The following is a 17615-nucleotide window of genomic DNA, read 5'->3' as shown; positions in this document are numbered from 1 at the left end:
TAACGCATACGGATACATGGGCGCAGTGTCATCGACAACTCCTAGTCATACGTTTACACAGGTAATGAACAATGTTTCCATACTGTGTTATGATTGTTACAATTAGCGGTTGTCCATTAGAAAAGTAACATTTTACAAATCTGCGAATACTCGCGAGCGGCCTTACGGCAAACGTCCACATATGTAACGCATTACACAAAACACATACGAGACTTGGCTTCTAGATTCTCGAGGGGGGCCACAGCTGTTGAACAACTGTTTACCAAGCCAAATAAATGGAAACTGTACTGCTATGTTCGACTAAATTTTCTACCTATGTTAGATTATCAGACATTGAAAAGTTATTTGTCATTAGGTAGTTTATCGTAGTTCGTCGCGTTGGGGCACTACTTGTGCCATATTTCAGCATTTTCTCCATTAGAACATAATGAGAAGCAGAGAAAGTCAGGTGGTTATAGATCGGTAATAAATTTATATATATATATATATATAAATAATTTAAATCACGTTATAAAGCTAAGACTGGGAGTGCGTTGATCGCCTCTAAGGAAAAACGTTTCTGTGAACACAACTGAGTTTTACTTTGGAGCACGCACTACTTCCACTGCACATCAAGGGTTACATCATTGACAAACATTTTGGTATGAATCTGTCTTTGGTAGTAAAAAAACTGCTCATATATATCTACATTTTAGCGGCTGTGCAATACACAGAAGCTGTCATAATTATATGTTTGGTAACTCTAGTTCGATTACGTATCAATGTTTATGATGAGAGTCGATAATTTTCTTAGAAGGATATTATTGAGAGACTTCAATTGGCCATCATCTAACGACGAATTAGTGGTCAGTCGGTGCTAGGCACTACCCGAGAAAAACGTGAGAATTAAAATAGTTAGCATAACGATTAACTGGAATACTTCAGCTCGTTTTAAAGTGAGTAGAGCTCAATCGTTATAACTTGAAAAATCATATAAGCTTTTGAACACCGCAGCATTTCTTCCCGATCGAATAAGTGTCCGTGTGCGTTGTCTTACTAAAGAAGTTCAGACACAGCGTACGTAACCTCTTTAATTACGTTTCTATAGTAACTATAGATATGAGGCCATCTCAAGTACGAAAAAAACACACATTTTAACCACTTCGGATCCATCGGTAGCTCGAGATGTCAGAACTTTTAATGCCAACGGAAGGTCAGTGATAAATTTAAATCACCTAATGATAGCCGGTTAAAAAGGACGTGTAGTCTTACGTCGCTACCGATGACCGACTCGACAAAATATAGATTCCACCACCAGTTGAACTAGGTAGGCGTACGCTAACAATTCCACATGTCTCTGTGAACTCGTACGACATTCACGCAACGGCCTATGCTACCACCATCAACTATGTCTGCTGACGCCGGACACGATCATGGAGTGATCACTGAGCCGCGCGTATGAATAGAACTACATGTTGTTAGGTGCGGATATTATGCTAATGACGGGTGTTTGGTCCATGAAGATGCATTGTCGCCTATTTTCATTAAACATCATTCTACATATGGCCATGCTAAGCCTTTTAGACGTAAGTCGAAGCAAGCAGTTGTGGAATGATTTAAGGCCTTCGGAATGAAAGCTTGCCCCGCGGACATTAATGGCGTGTGAGGCCTTGGTGTCAAAGTATGTGTAGTAATACCTCAGGCTAAAACTCCCGACATCGATAAGATGTAGATGCGGTTCAAGGTATCGGCAAGATAAAATGGAGTCGGCTTCTTATGTTCTGCTGAAGCTGCTCAGTAACAGATAATTGTAGACAGGATACATAAAGCTCTGACTAAATTTTGTAGAAGTTATGGTTTTGGAACAGAACCATATTGGCCCTATTGCTGTGACCTTTCCTGTAGGATCATGCTTTTGTCGCAAGACCAACGGTCTTGCGACAAAGGCTTTTTTTCCCTGTCACTAGAACGACATTCGTCAACACCGGTAGCATATCACCGTGACTGGGCTCATCATCTGGTATGACACTGTGCGGCAACTAAAATACTTAGCCTGAAAATGCAGCGGCAGCTTGTGGACATTTCACGTTTTGGCGAACTATCTGTCTAGTCTTAGCTAGCAAAGCAAAATTTAGTGCTAGAACGTGGGTCGCGCAAAGCGTTAACAGGAAGTCATTAAAAAATTTGCTACAAGGGACATAAAGTACCGTTGGCACGGTCGTAGGATAGCCGAGTACTGAAGTTATTCAGTTACAATAAATATAAATAGCCAAAAAAAAATATACCCCAACAACCGAATCGCGAGATTCAGTACACATTCAAACACATGCATTTATGAAAACAAATTGTAGGATTGAAATATTGGGCACGGGAACAAGTGTCGGACGACAGGAGCTTAGTTTTGCTATAGGGATGCCTAAAAAGTTCCGAAAAATCTTCAAAGGACGACAAAGACGCTAGCTAATAAATATAATATATAGTAGATCAGCAACAAGACGGTAGGGATAAAGGCGAACAATAGCGGTAAAGACGACGTAGAACAAACAACAAACGGTGGTAATAACCAGAATGAAGTACAAGTACAGGTTGGTGTGTAAATAATGTGTACGATTAATAACAATGTCAAATGGCTAGAAAAGTTTTCTTTTCGTAATCTAGCCCCTTGTTATCTATACGCCCCGTCCAGCCTCCTTTTTAATACGCAGACAATTAGTTTTCACACCCTTAGTGCGTTGTGCATCGGCTAAGTCAGCCCTAAGGGCTTGCATTGTACAGCTCATCCTTCTTCAACTTTTCTATAAAACAGGCAGCTGCTGCATAGTCTTAACTGTAGTCGCGCGACCGCGAAAACGAACATTTGCAGATGTTCCCAATGATGATAATGACCGTATAGGTTTGAGCGCGACAGGGAAACAACGGCAGCAGGAGAAACTGCTTGCGGACTAATGAAGGTGACGAAGTTCGTGAAAAAAAGAGCGTAAATACGACGACGAAGACCAGACAAAGTTATTTTCATGATTCGAAGCGAGTAACGCGTATCGCTAGAGCGAGACCTATGTTGGCTCCCGGCCGGCCACACATGTTAGATTATTGATTGTAATGGCTGTGAGATTAAAGGGAGCCTTTCTTTTTGGCGCTAACCAGACAAAAAAGTCGCAGGACAAGCGAGGGGTCCAGCATGTGCTGCCTGCGTTCGTCCATACACTGAAACAGACTTTTATACATCTCTGTAAGTGCAAAATAGAAAGAACTGTGTTGGTCCTAAAGATCCATTTAACAGACGACATCAGTGCGACCGAATAGTTTTGAAATGTGCATGTGCTTCCATTGTAATAGCTAATAGACGTCTCGTATGAGCGCACCGGACGAAAAAAACAATCTCCGCTTCATCGTGGTTATTTTCTACACTACGACACGTAAAATGTTAGCACTAAGTGATATCCTTATACTCGTTCATTTTTTCGAAGTTGGTTATCTCAATACCAAGTTTTTCGTTCTGCTGCACGTATTAACAGCCAGGTGAAGATTTTGTTAAAAAAAATCTGCAAGAATTGCCCTGCAACGCGCAAATTTCGGTCCCATGACAGAAATGAAAAAGAAAAAAAAGGGGACGATGTAAACAAACCTACAATTATGGCGGGAAGCAGTGCTTTGATAAGAGGGCAGGCATTATTCAATTTCCTTGCGTAGGATAAGGCCCTGAGGAAAAAACTCGCCTTCGTGTGTCCGACAGGTGCTCGCTAAGGACAATAAAGCTATTTGGTTAATTTCGTTTTCTTCTCGATTCTCTTAAGAGAGAAACATCAGGTTCCCGTCCTTCTTTGACGAGAGAAAATATTTATTTTCGTTCTTGCAAAAATCTAGCGAAAAAACGGCCGCTATCTTTTTGTCTCGATTCAGAGAATGGACCTAGTGTGGGTAAAAATGAGTTTCAGGCCAATAGTCATGCTCTGAGTGTGCTGTCCATAGGCCGACGTGGTTATGTCTGAGCTTCTTGTTGGTCGGAGTTCATTGAATTAGCAGCGGCAGCACTAAGCTGACGTCGATCAAGTGTATACATAGGTCTATACTAGGTGCAAATACTGTCTACCAGGCTATGCTAAGCAATGTAGCTTCTACACATTTAATCGAAATATTGTAAAAACGTCAAGTTTGGAACGAGCTGTCAGCATTATCATTGTATCTAAGCAGCCAATAAATCAACGAACTATTTTCAAAAGGCCAACTGCGCTGTGTAAGATTGCCACCTCCAATTTGTACCCTCGTAAAAGTTGGACATATTTTACAGCATTAGAAAGCCACGATGTTGACTACATTTCAATATTGGGCTGCCCAACCAGAACGCAGCACATTGTGTCATATGAACACGCTCATCGGTCCTGTGCTTCGCATTGTTTCATATCACTGGCCATCGAGTGTTTCTGCAACCGATCAGCAAATCTTTCGATTCTAATAGACAACGTTGAGTGGTTTTGTTATGATTATAAAGAAAGTACACACGATCTTACCTCTGTTAGCAGCAATATCGTCTCAGGCTATTATACGCTTGGGCGGGCCAAACTGGACTCGATCATAATTCATGGCCTTCGTGTGCATTGTGCGATGTCGAGGCCACTGGTCAAACTATAGTGCAATGTGTACCGTCATAATGAAATTAGTCAATCAGTTGCTAGTACAAATATTGGCTGTTAGGAATCCTTTACAGCAGACTCATCACGCATGCTATGGTGAGTCCTTGCCATGCCGGTACCATTACGGCTGTGGAAGACTATAATCAGGTACTTATGGCACGCAACTAGTATGAAAATATCCTACCACCCAACACGTCTGATTGAATAGCGCTTAGGTAAGTCGTTTTGTCGAGGAACTTTGCTTGGGTCCGAGCCAGCTGCATGCGACGAAGGTAAAAAAGCTTCTTAGCGTCTATTCATAACTTGCTTGCCTATTACATTGTGGATTGAATATTTATCTAGCTCCTTGGCGTTAGCCGTTTACGTGTTTGTTATGCGGGTGCGTGTTAAAATTCGTATTGTATGCATCTTACTTTCTCAATAATATACTATGAATGGTATTTTGACTTTGTAAACCAGACAAGCGTAGTGGTCGAAGCTTTCAATATTCGAGATGGCCAATAAAAATTATTCGCTAAGCATGGAGGGCTATCTTTCGTAGCTGCTTGTGCTGCTGTTCCATAGTGCACTTGAGGCAAAAATCGATAATAGATTCTAGTAACTCTTGTGGCCTGTGCCATCGATTGGATTAGCCGTGAACTGTCTAGCCATGCGCCTATTGCTGAGGAACACAGACCTATCCGGATACGGGCAGATCATACAGGTTCAAAATGGGCTGACCGATCGGTCGGTCGGTCGGTCGGTCGGTCGGCCGGCCGGCCGGCCGGCAATGATTTTTCAAGCGCCGTACGCATTTATTCCTTATCAGTGTTTATCATGAGCGATATTACATGAATGCAAAAAACATCCATGCGATGCTATCAGAAGAGCTACTTTAATATTGTCCTTTTCAGGTAACTGACTGTTCGGATCATGACATGCAGTACAAAGTAGCAAACAGCTATTTTTTCAGACAACTCTTCATTGTGTTTGTTCGCACCCTTCTTTGCTGTTTTTACATTTAGATGCTAGACATCGAATTGATCCTATCACTGGTCCTGTGAAGGCACTGAATAGGAAAATGTGAACAATATTATTCGAGAACGAACGGTTGACAAGGTTAGAGGAACGGTTCAGTGATGCTTCAACTAAGGAAGGGAATTGGCGTCCCTCTTTCATTTCCGCCGCATTTCGCAGTTGTGCGGCCTTGTTCCATTGTCGATGGATGCGCTTCGTTATCCATCAGTCTGTTTACGGTTGTCGTTCGCATTTGCGAGCAGAGCCTATTTTGGCTAATCTAGATTGTTTTCTATTAGAATAACGGCGAGCTGCGTTTCAGGAATTAGCTCACTGACCGTGATACTATGAGAAAAATGTACACAGTGAAAGATGGCTCTCATAATTGTTGAAGTCAGGTGAGGTAAAACGGACCGCATCCAAGAATCAATCTGCCTTGAACGAAATAAGCCAACGAGTCAAAAAGTAAAAATACTCATACTCTGTGGAAATTTCGCAAAATCTAGCTGGGAGGACACAGACGTCGGGACCAATGGGTGTTCATTTGCTTTGCTCAATGGTTCATCGTATCGATTAGATTGTCAGGGAGAAACGGCACCAGAACCTATTTGACAGAACGCTTTATACAAAAATCATATATGGGTGAAGTTGATCTGTCAATGATCGTCTGTTTCAGCTGCAACATGTAAGGGGATGCTTTACTGCGAGGGTGGAATAGCTCCCGTATTATCTTATTTGTAATATAAGTAGGACGAAAGTAAAACGCTGTTGCAATAGGTCAATAGAAAGAGCATCTAAAAAGTGGCACTAGCGAACAATGACAGAAGAGGGACCCGTATTAGCACGGCCAGTCACGAAGAAAAGATGTTAGTTAGTTATCTAGTCTAACAAGCACGTTAGCTTAGAATGTACCTTTTGTGCGAAATACTTCTTATTTTCGATGCCGTTTTTACGGATGGTACCGATTGTCTATCCGTTTGTATTAGCATAGTGGCGGAAATCATTTGTCTCCTATTTTAAAATCGGCGACCCAATCGTCGTGACCATGAAACTTTGGATACAGCCAACGTTGCCACTTCGGTCCAATGACAGTCTGTATAGGTTCAGCTGTGCATCTGCCTACACCAAAAGCAAGGCCAGTCTAAAAAAAGATGGGGAGAAACGGTTCACTCGTGGACAGCACCTTGCCATATTTCAGTTTTCCAAACGCCCAAAGGAGCTCGTGAGACGAAGAGGTAAGGATTTGACAAACGACCGATAAACCGACAAAAGTTTCAACTGGTGTGTACGTTTTTCCTCACGTATATACACTTTGATATTCATTTATGTGCAAATATATAGATCGTCTTAACCCAAAATCATTAGAAAAACTGGGACAGTATCACAAAATGATAAAAGAAAAAGGCGCTTTATACTTGGATGGTTGAATGTACGCGATATCGCCCTGTTGCCTAACATTCCCTCGACTCAAGTAACAACTACTGCACACACGTAGAAGCGTTATGGCTCCCGTTCGGCGTAAGGGCACAAGTATACTCTCAGACATAATGATTACCTATTCAATAATATTGCACTTCTATGCCTGCTTTTATGTTGTTTAACTACTCCGTCCTTGTGCTAGCGATCCTTCTAGGCAAGACACTTTTGAGTGGTTTAGCGTATCGTGTCAAGCGTTTGGACCTTAGGAAAGGCGTTGTTCAAAATTAGATCAGATGGATACTATTCAAGCTAACTGCGAAAAGGAGGTTCACAAATTTAGCGCGCGCACTTCCCCTCAACGCAATAGAACTCGCAATAGAATAGTATAGCCCGAAGGAACGTGTAAAGGAAACAGGAATTCACCTATTAAACGTTACATTAAGTAGAACTTAACTCGAGCTTTTTAACTGGTACGAGCGGCTCAATAATATAGACGTAGTTCAGGTATAATACAGAAAGAGCGATCTGGTTTACGATCAAAAAATGTTACTAGGCACGCGATCCAAACCTATTAACCTACAAAACTATTATAATTCACTTTAATGGAGCCATTGTTTTTTTTTTTTTTCGATGGAGCTGAAATTAAGACGCTGACGCACGCACACGGCTACAAGCGAATGATGTATGGACACTTAATGTAGACTGCCGGTCTCGAGGCCGACGGTTGGATTTGATCTGGCTACAACCAAAACCAGCTCACGCACTATTTTCTCGAAGCTTTACCTTTTTGCTTTCTTCTAAATATCGTGTATTATAATTATACGACCACCGACAATCAACATTAAATTTCACTCATATAGACACATTTGTGTGTGCATCGTCCTATTTGTATTTGATACTTTCATGGAACATTCAATAATATGATATATATATATATATATATATATATATATATGCACACTCTGGCTAGATAGCTTAACCCAAGCTGATATCTTTTAGGTGAACATAAACGTGGCACTAGCGTGAACTTATACACAAGATTGTGTTACATACAAATTCAGCGGCAAGAGCAGTCGGATAGAAGCTGACGTTTACACAACAAACTGCAGGCAAGATTCAAAAACAACAAGTACACGTTCGGAAGCGAAGTATAAAAGTCACGTAGCGTTATCAATCGAAGTTCGGTGTCTGTATGGTGTGGCACAACAATGAAGAGCGGGTCAGTTAATACCGAGTGTCAGTGTAGCTTCAAATCTGCTAACAAAATGCCAGGCTGTGATTTTATAGCAATAGCAGATATATAACCGATGTGCTGATTAGTTACTGTTGTTGTTGTTCCCAGCAAATTTTTCGTGCTCATTCCCTAAAGTGTGTGCATGAGTATAAGATGGCAATAAGGATCGTATTTTGCGAGCTACAGATATCGCATGACGACTGAGAACGATGGGGAACTCTGCCATCTACTCCCTGCACCATGCCGGCGGGAAAACAGCTGATTCCCTGAACTGTATTAGTTACTCTAATCGAAACTCTAGTGCAATGGGCCATGGCCGGCCCGCATCACGAACTCTGCTGCTAGATACCCATACTGAAGCTGAACATACAACTGGTGATTTTGGTGAAGACGGAAGGTCAAAAGCGCTAAGTCAACCATGTTGCTTCCAGAAGAAGGTAATCAGATTTTTCGAGGTTCGATCGATTCGCTCGCTAACCAGCGGCTGTGAACTTACTTATTTAAGCGTCTAATCTAATGTTTCGCTTTGCCAGGGTCATCGTGGTGCACTCGACGACTTGACAGCGTTCGACGTAATTCCTCAACTTGTGGACTACCTCGAAACGGACCACCGTGTAGAGGTTCAGTGTCGAATTCTTAAGCTCCTAACTGTAGTAATGCAGGCCAGCAATGAGGGCAAGAAGCGCGTTGTGGACGCCAAGGCGTGTCCTATTTTTATTAAACTTTTAGCATCCGACAGCAGGAAAGTAGCTAGTAACGCGGTTTGGGCACTGAAGACCGTCACAGACAACAGAACGTACCGTGAAGTGGTCATTGAACTGGGTATCGTGCAGCAGCTCATTTGCCTGATAGGTCGAGATGTTTCCGAAGATATCACGTTTAAGTCAAAAGTATTTTTGTGCATATCGAACCTTCTTGCCAATGGTCATTCGTCTTCGCTGGCATTGTCAACGGTGTGTCTAGCAGAGATTCAACAACTGCTAATGGATCCGTACAACACTGTAATGTATGACGCTTGCCTACTACTTAGAAAGCTAATATTTACGGGTGTGATTACAATTAGCCAATTAAAGAAGTTGCGCGTTGTCGATAGGCTGGTGGCAATAGTCAACACACTGAAAGATAACAGATATGGCACCCTCCTCGGCGCCCTCTATGTTCTTGAGGCGATAGCTGTCTTTCAGAGTCAAGCGGCTATTGATCACGATGCCTTATCAGCACTTAGGCGACTGCTTGTACTAAACGACCATCTTAAGCTTCCAGCCGACGCCATCGTGCTGGCCACTCGTATATTCAGGTACATTGTGGCCGGTAATACAGAAAGGCTCCAGATCGTCCTCGATCGAGGCTGGGTAGCGCTTATCGTAAAGACCTTTCAAACCGAAGATCTAAATGTTCAAAACGAGGCGGCCATTGCCATCAACGACCTTAGTTGCACTTGTAGCGACTATCCGACAGCGCTACGCTTCCAGCAAGATATATTACCAGGACTCGCAGACTCAATAATATACTACCAAAGATCCAGTATTGCCGACGCCGCAGGACAAATTCTGATGAGGTTCTTGGTGAACATCTCGCGTATCGTTGCCACGCCGGAACAACGTGCGGCTCTTTGCACCTTCCTCAATGAGCTAAAACTCACTGAACAACTGAAGAAAATGAAACAGCAGGGCGATGTACTAAGTACCTACATAGCGGCTTCATGGCTGGACTAACGGTCTAAGGAGAAATTAGCATCGGTGCAGTCGAGCAGGATGTGTATCGGTCTGTCTTACAAGTCTTTTAGTAGCGCTCCATGCATTTATAGATAATATATTATATTAATCATTATATCTCTAATTGTGATTCATCAAAGCGTCAGCTCTTCGAGAAGCTTTCAGTTAGTATACATTTGGTTCACATGCAACCGAACAGGTTGTTATCGGCAATGATTCCAGCAGTGTTAGAAATACGTTCGAGAAAATGTCACGGTAACTTCTTGTAGACGCAGCTTCCTGAACAGTAGCAGGGTCTAGCAGCCAAGCGTCTATCGAGGGTCTTTAGTACTAATACCAATGGTGATACGAGCATTACCAGATAGTGGTTTTTGGCGTGATCTGTGGACATGGTATCAGTTGCTAACTTTTAAGATCTGAGACGTTGTTAATTTGTTTTTAGCATAATTTAGAACTAGAGAATAAATAGAACAGATTTCTCAGTTGTACTGTTTGTATCCTGTTTGTTACAACCGATTCCATACTTGCACTTACAGCACCTATTGAATTAGTTATACCTTAACTGAATTCAGATATTACTCTCCTTTGTTTAGCCAAGCGATATATATACGGAGCCATGTGTCAATGAAATCCACATAACGTTATATACTATTAAAGCGTTTATGTATATCGGACCTGTCAGCTGTCAAATTCATAGCTGTGGAAAGTATTTGTAAATATCATCGTATATATTTATTACCAATGAGAAGTGCGGTCATTCATCTTCTTGGACACAGGCTGTAGTGGCCTTAAAGGCCGGCAGAACGTGACGTAAGCATCTCCAATGGGACGTCGCGCATATATATATATGCTTAATAAGTAAAAGGCACAAAAAGTCGACTCCTTTTATAAAACGAATAGTTTGGCCGGAGTGCATAGTGAAAAAATACTCGCAGAAAACGAGAAGTGTTTATGCGACATTGTTGAAGGTTAGAGCAGACATGAGCGTCCGTTCGCTAGAATTCAGCTGATTTAGATGAGGCTTATGATCACCAATCTTTTGATACGATACATGTTTTACAGCAGCAGCAGCAGCAACTGACCATTCGGCTCCGTATAGGCACTAGCGCAGCAGGAAACAGTGGGACAGCTCCTACATCCGCTCGGTTTCGATGTAGTTATTGGTCCACGTGAAAAATCTCCTTAATCACAAAACGGCCCCTCATGCGCAAGCAGATCCTTGTAGCAAAAGTGGGTCATATTATCCATCTCAGGCATTAGGACTTGTCTGATTCAAGTCGACTGTAATTGAGCTAGACGGCTAAGTCTCAGCAAAAATCTGACGAGAAGGGGGTTTGATAATGAGTAGTATGCCAGGCCATGTGTGAGCTTGTTAAGGACATGAACATTTTTTAGCACTTTTATTATCACGAGAGCCTGCGGAATTTGACCCTGTTTTGTTAACAGCATAACCCAGTTGACAACTAACAGCCCAGCGTTCTTGCTTCTGAAGGTAATCACGAATGTGTCATAATCTTATTATTGTTACATAAAAATGATTATTAAGTAATAGATGACATGTGGGGGCATGACATGAATATTTAGTTAGTTAGTTAGTTAGTATAGTTAGCATGTAGATTACTGTCACATTTACATGTCTAACGTTGTATAAACGACGTTGTGTAATTTGAGCGACGAAGCGATAAGTTGGTGACTGTCAATATTTCTATGCATGTGACCTGTACTGTCGCATCCCGTTCTTTACTGGCAAACGTCGATGACCTGCCGAACCAAAAGACGTTTTCAAACATTCAACATGACACCGTCGTAAGCGGACGCGTCATTGTGTATATCAGTGTGTATTTTCAGATATCTTTTCCTGTTTCGCTGTGTCGTAATGCTGCGGATTGCTCTTGTCATAGGAACCCCTTCACGCTGACAGGGACCTTGCACAGACTGTTGGCGTCACATAAACATATTGAATTACAGTAGTTTCGAAGCGCACAAGGATATCTAGAAAACTATTCTATACTTACCTCTCAGCTTGCGAAGTTTAGTTCAATGAAACGACGGGGCATGCCGTGTAACAACACAGTTAGCTAAACACCTATCAGAATGTTAGTGGTCCAAATTTACGTCTCGATAATATTAGCGGTACATATCCGTGAAAATTCAATTTTCAGTTCCTACAGACCTTATTCGTCGGATACCCCAGGCCCCAGGGCCAAGTTCGAAGATCCTTCAATCTGTCGCCTCTCGGCGCTAAGACTAATGTCCGATCAACGATGAAACAGCTACGTATTGCTTCGATACTTATTCATATATGTGAAACAAATAGCTCAGGAACAAGTTACTCATTGCTTCTATGACTGATTTGCTAGATCTACATGTTCGCTGCTCCATAGAGTCTATTGATACAAGATTATCATCGTAGAAGTAAGTTCAAGGCAAAATAAGCTCGCTGGTTTCTGAAAGCTCTGTTTTTTTTCTCTTGTTTAATTTTTTCCTTACATAGCAACACCGAAACTGTGTTCCCACTGTGTTATCGACAATATTCGAGACTGCCAGGTAATTCGGTAGATCTGTTCGACCCTTCTAAACTACTCCATAAAATAAAATAGGTCAGCGTCATTGGAGAGTACGGGGTCAGGACATTAGGTAACGCATGGCTAAAAACTCCTATCGGTTTAACCCGTTTATGTACCATACCTTACCTCGTAGCAAGCAATATAATTATTCATTCATATTTAGGTTTCTGTGAAATGTTCAGATGATATTTATTTTGACGCAGTCAAATCCTCTGACCTATTTGGGTATAAAGACAGGACTTCATTAATCTGACAGTTAAACGGAAGCAACGCATTGAAATATTACATTGATATAGTTAGAACCGGTGTTTTACATCATTTTCATACAAGCGCTGTCGATATTTATTATTTGCTAGATTCTCGGATGGCTCGCTCATTGAAACGGCGAAGTAGAAAGCGAGTGTGCTATTCATCCTGCACTAATCATAGGTAGGTTAGCAATCCTTCGTTCAGTGTTCGAGGGCCACTAAACCGCAGGTTAATACAGGTTGCTGGTGCCAGGCAGCTCTGACCTATCAGTTTCCAGTTCGTGTTTTCCGCCAAAGTCGAATACGTCCGCAGTTCATGTGGTGTTCGCCGAGTGGCGACTTACCCAACGATAAGCAAGCAAAAGATCCTCATTCGTCCGGCTTTCCAGTGTGCGAAACTTCTATGAAGGACACCGCTGAGCTCGACGGCCTGTTGCCATCGGGCGATATCGGCCAGCCAGCAGCTACTAGTAAACTGTCGCGGCACAAATGACACATCTGTTTCGAGTCCGTACACCAGATGTGCAATTGGTTAGAGTGGCTGACAAATCTCCTATGACCTAACGGTCGTATATATATATATATATATATATATATATAAAATATATACGTGAAGTCCACATGATTTTCGGACGACCTATGGAGAGCGTAGACGATTGTATATGGCGTTCAGTTTGCTGTCGTCAGCTGCAACCTAGCCATCCGAATGCCTGCCTCATGGCCGTTTAGGACGTAAGGCTAAAATAACTGGCTTTATTTAACATAACCTGTTTAGAGCATAATCACAAATATGACGCACGCAATGAACGATGACCCAAGGGACTGATGCAGATTTTTTGTTTTAAAAAAAGTAAACACTCGTTTATCTAGTACCATTTAGGCTATTCCGCACATGTGTAGATTCGATATTTGCTAATGTCTGTCAAATTTCCAACTTTGAATGGCCATCAAGTGCCGTGGCGATGCGGAGAAATACATCCGATATTAACTCATCAGTGACAGTAGCGAATGAGCCTACCTTGGCTTAACCAGACAACCAGGACGGTGCTAAGGAAAACAAAGTCTGTCCCCGATGAGATCACCACCCATCTGATGATGATATGAGCGCACCAAGTCAGCCCATGAATATGTAATTAGATGATAGTTGACGAGAACATTTAAAACGCATCTGTACAGATTTAGTATATGTTCATGTCAGGTATCATTCTCAAACCATGACAAAAAGAGCTTGCCGATAACGAGTAAATATCAACATGATCATAAATGTACCCGTTCTTTATGAGAAGGAACAGTTTGGTTTAGGGCAATTTTCTCATGTCCGCGGCTCGCTGAAACGCGCGTGGCGCGAGTAAACTGGTTACGTGTGTGTAAAGGTCGGCAAACCTACGTTAGCCCCCGCCTTCGTGCGCGCGCGCACACACATGGAGCTACGGGCATCAGCACACGTGTTCTCTACGTGTTGTTGTTGTTACCGTGCCATTAGTCAACATTCATTTGATTGAGAGGTAATTGAACGAAGGCTGTCACACTCTCGGCAGCACGTGTTTTATCCATCGTTTCTCCTCTCTATACTATTATAGGCCACGAATACGGTATCGTCCTAAAAAACTGCGCCGGAGATGTTGATCGTTTAAAGTCGGCTACAACTCTTAAAATCTCAGCAGAAATACGACAACAGTCAGTGTTTATTTGCATCCGCTTATTATGACTATTATATTTATTGGCCGGATGGACATAAGCATATAGAGGAAATGCATCAAAGGCACATATTTATGGGGCCTTGCTCCACTCGTAATCCTCTCATAACTTCTCAACGGAAACAGCTATCCATCTTGATCGCAAACTCAAGGAAATCGTCATAACTACTCAAGCAATATAACGAATTAAATATCAGCCTGCAGTGCCTTCGGATAAACTGAAAGATTGTAGCAAAGTTACCTAACTTTATGCTAGACATCGCATTATACCCTGTTCTGCGCAAGACCTAAAATTATAACCAAATAGAGATATGTCAGTGTTGCTATATTTAATAACCGTAATTTTATTTTTCTACTCTTTTTATACCTTTACGTAGGGACAACTTGTCGCCATTTTAACTTCGTGCAGAAGGCTTAAAAAGTAGCTCCATAGGTGTGTGCCTCTCTATTGGTGCGTATAGGGGAAAAAATATGGCGGATTGAAACGGGCGGTGTTTTATCTAGAAATAGAACGCTATTACCAACTTTCATTTAGATGTACGCCAATTTAAAGGAAGACTAACGTTTGGACAATGGAAAAGAGAAATAACATCGCGCTCGGGGTATTCTCAAGCTACATTTTAAAGGCGACAAACGAAGGCAAATTGAATAGATATCATATGATCACCTTGAAAGCCATATGAGTTAGGGTGACGTGGGGCTATAGGAGCCACTGCAGTTCGAGCATGCATGAGAGCGACTATTGCCAATGCTAATTTTGCAGACAAATTCAAAGAACTAAGCGAGCTAGATTTGCGAAAGCAACAGGAGAGGTTTTGTATGCGTATTCAATGTAAATCACAGAGAATATATGTGTGTATATATATGTATATATATATATATATATATACATATATATACACACATACACATATATAAAAAAGTGAAAAACCTTATATCGGCTAGTGGCTTCGTTGTGATTGTTTGTGATGGAGAGGCCTGAACGCATTTCTTCTTCTAGTCAAAAACTGGACAGACCCGAATAATAATAATAATAATACGTATGTGTCTGTGCAGCGGTCACGGCCGATTCCTGAGTTTTAACGATGTTTCTCCAAAGGTTTCCTTTGGGCGCTGTCATAGTGTCAGCAGACGTCCACTTTGTAAATACTCTACAACTGTGACAAATTAATCAGTCATCGTACGAGTTCTACGAGTCGAAGTTTACGTGTTATCCTGTTCGAGTGAAGTAATCAATGGACGTTGTACGAGTTAGCACTTTTGCTATTTGTCAATGCGACGATAGTTTTTTGTTTTTATTTATTTGTAGTGAAGGAGGTGAAAATATGGAAAAATCTTCGCCTGACTGATAATCTCAGAAAGGTAGGCGTTAGCCATCTGGCAAGATTTTAGATAGTGCTATTAAAATTTTAAACGATTCAATCCTCTAGTCGAATATAGCTTACCGAAAGATAGAAAGAAATTCTATCTTTTCGGTGAACCTGTGTATCAACAAAAAAAATCACACGCATACCCCAAGTAGAAAGAGACGATCGTCAACTACACATTGGTCGATGCACATTTAAAACTCATAGGTAAAGGTGTCTATACTCTAGCTACTGTAAAATGATTGAATAGACGAACATATCGACATGAGGCGCCTACATCTACAAGTAATTTTCAAATAGAAACAGTAAATATTGGTTAAACTTACTATTTCAACAAAATACTTTGTTGACTTTATGTACGATGTATGTAACATGTAAAACTGTCATGTTTACATTATAGTTTTACATATTGTACACCGTAAACACAAACTTAACCTTTAAATACCGCCAGACATTGAACGGACCCTTACTCTTTTTTTTATCTATATTCTCTATTAATTATTTATTTATAAACTTGCATTTTTATTATCGCTGCCTTAGAGATCAGCTAGTAGCTCATTGGCTATATTGAATGAATGATAACCCATATAATTAGCCTATAAAACGGATGGGGCTTTGACAAACGTTTCCAGTAGCACCGGTAATTTTCGATAATAGTAATAAGCGTATAGCCCCACACTTTCCAGCATCTGTTCTTGAGGAATCGCTGACTATGGCTGCATTCAAGCGATTTATAATAGCATTTCTTATCTTGCTTTTATCTGGCGATTGGGCCGCCGGGCTCGCTGTCGCGGTAATGATATTACATTGTCGCGTCGAACCCTATATATAGCTCGAATTTTTTACGTCAGTGTATGTTAATAGCTACATTGGACTTAATCCCGGCAAAAAGTTTGTGCGAACGCAGAAACTCTTATGGGAAAATTGTTATTTTGCCTATTAGAAGGAACCAGCTGAAAGCGAACTGGGACAAAATTTCCTTCTATGTGCGAAGAGCTTTTTAGGAAAAAGAAAGTTGCGCCTAGAGGAATCTGTATTGAAAAGGTTCATAGTTCGGAGGTCCAACTTGGTATAGGAGTTATATAATACTGCTATTTTATATTACGGAAAGTTAGCTAATGTTAACTTCTTTGCATTGGGATAACTCGTTGACTGTCGAGGCAGAAACTGAAGTAGGACAAAGGCGGTCCGGCTAACAGTGTCTAGGTTATGATGCGTCATTTAATGAATTCACTTAGCCCAGGATTGCAATTTTCTAAATGTTCATTTTCGGAAATCTCACTAAATTTCACTTTGCTCGACTCGTATGACGTATGAGACAAGCTCGACTTTTGGCCGAAAATAAACAGTACTTGTTTGGCAACGAGGATAGGTAGCCATCGCCAGTATTACGTTTAGGTAACCGTTACAAAATGCATCTTGACAAATTTCAACGAAAAGTAAAAGATATAGCTACCCAAACTTCTACCTTTCGAGTTGTACATATGGTGTCGCCGTCAAGCATTCTATTAGATGGTTGATTCCCAACACGAAATGAAGTCTGTCTATGGCTGGATTCAAAGATCCATAGATTACAGCGCGTCCCTAAGATACGTACGGGGCAAACATGTTGCCCACTAAGCCACCACGGGGATCCAAACCTAACGGAATCCATAGTATATCTAAACACATGAAAGCACACTACGTAAATGGTAGGAATCGTTTTCCAGTGCTACGCACAGGCGGGGTTCGAAGACCACGAAATTTATGAGCATTTCGACGC

At 41.4% G+C, this 17615-nt stretch overlaps 1 protein-coding gene across 5 annotated transcripts; it reads left to right on the top strand.

The window, feature by feature from the left end:
• The first annotated feature begins 4402 nt into the window (after positions 1-4402).
• Positions 4403-10462, top strand: LOC111268175 (uncharacterized). 5 transcript variants are annotated; one of them, XM_022846972.2, is made up of 4 exons: positions 4403-4825; positions 8025-8244; positions 8446-8696; positions 8793-10462. In XM_022846972.2, the coding sequence occupies exons 3-4, from the start codon at positions 8469-8471 to the stop codon at positions 9972-9974; spliced, it is 1410 nt and encodes a 469-aa protein (XP_022702707.1). In that variant the 5' UTR covers positions 4403-4825; positions 8025-8244; positions 8446-8468; the 3' UTR covers positions 9975-10462. The 5 variants fall into 5 exon arrangements, with proteins under 5 accessions (XP_022702707.1, XP_022702703.1, XP_022702702.1 ...); XM_022846968.2 differs by having other exon boundaries at positions 4403-4706; positions 8025-8696; XM_022846967.2 differs by having other exon boundaries at positions 4403-4757; positions 8025-8696.
• Positions 10463-17615: the final 7153 nt, after the last annotated feature.

The sequence above is a fragment of the Varroa jacobsoni genome, unplaced genomic scaffold (assembly GCF_002532875.2).
Source record: "Varroa jacobsoni isolate VJ856 unplaced genomic scaffold, vjacob_1.0 scaffold_1263, whole genome shotgun sequence".
NCBI classification, from domain to species: domain Eukaryota; kingdom Metazoa; phylum Arthropoda; class Arachnida; order Mesostigmata; family Varroidae; genus Varroa; species Varroa jacobsoni.
The sequence above is the reverse complement of the archived record's forward strand: the minus strand, read 5'-3'. Positions and strand labels throughout refer to the sequence as shown.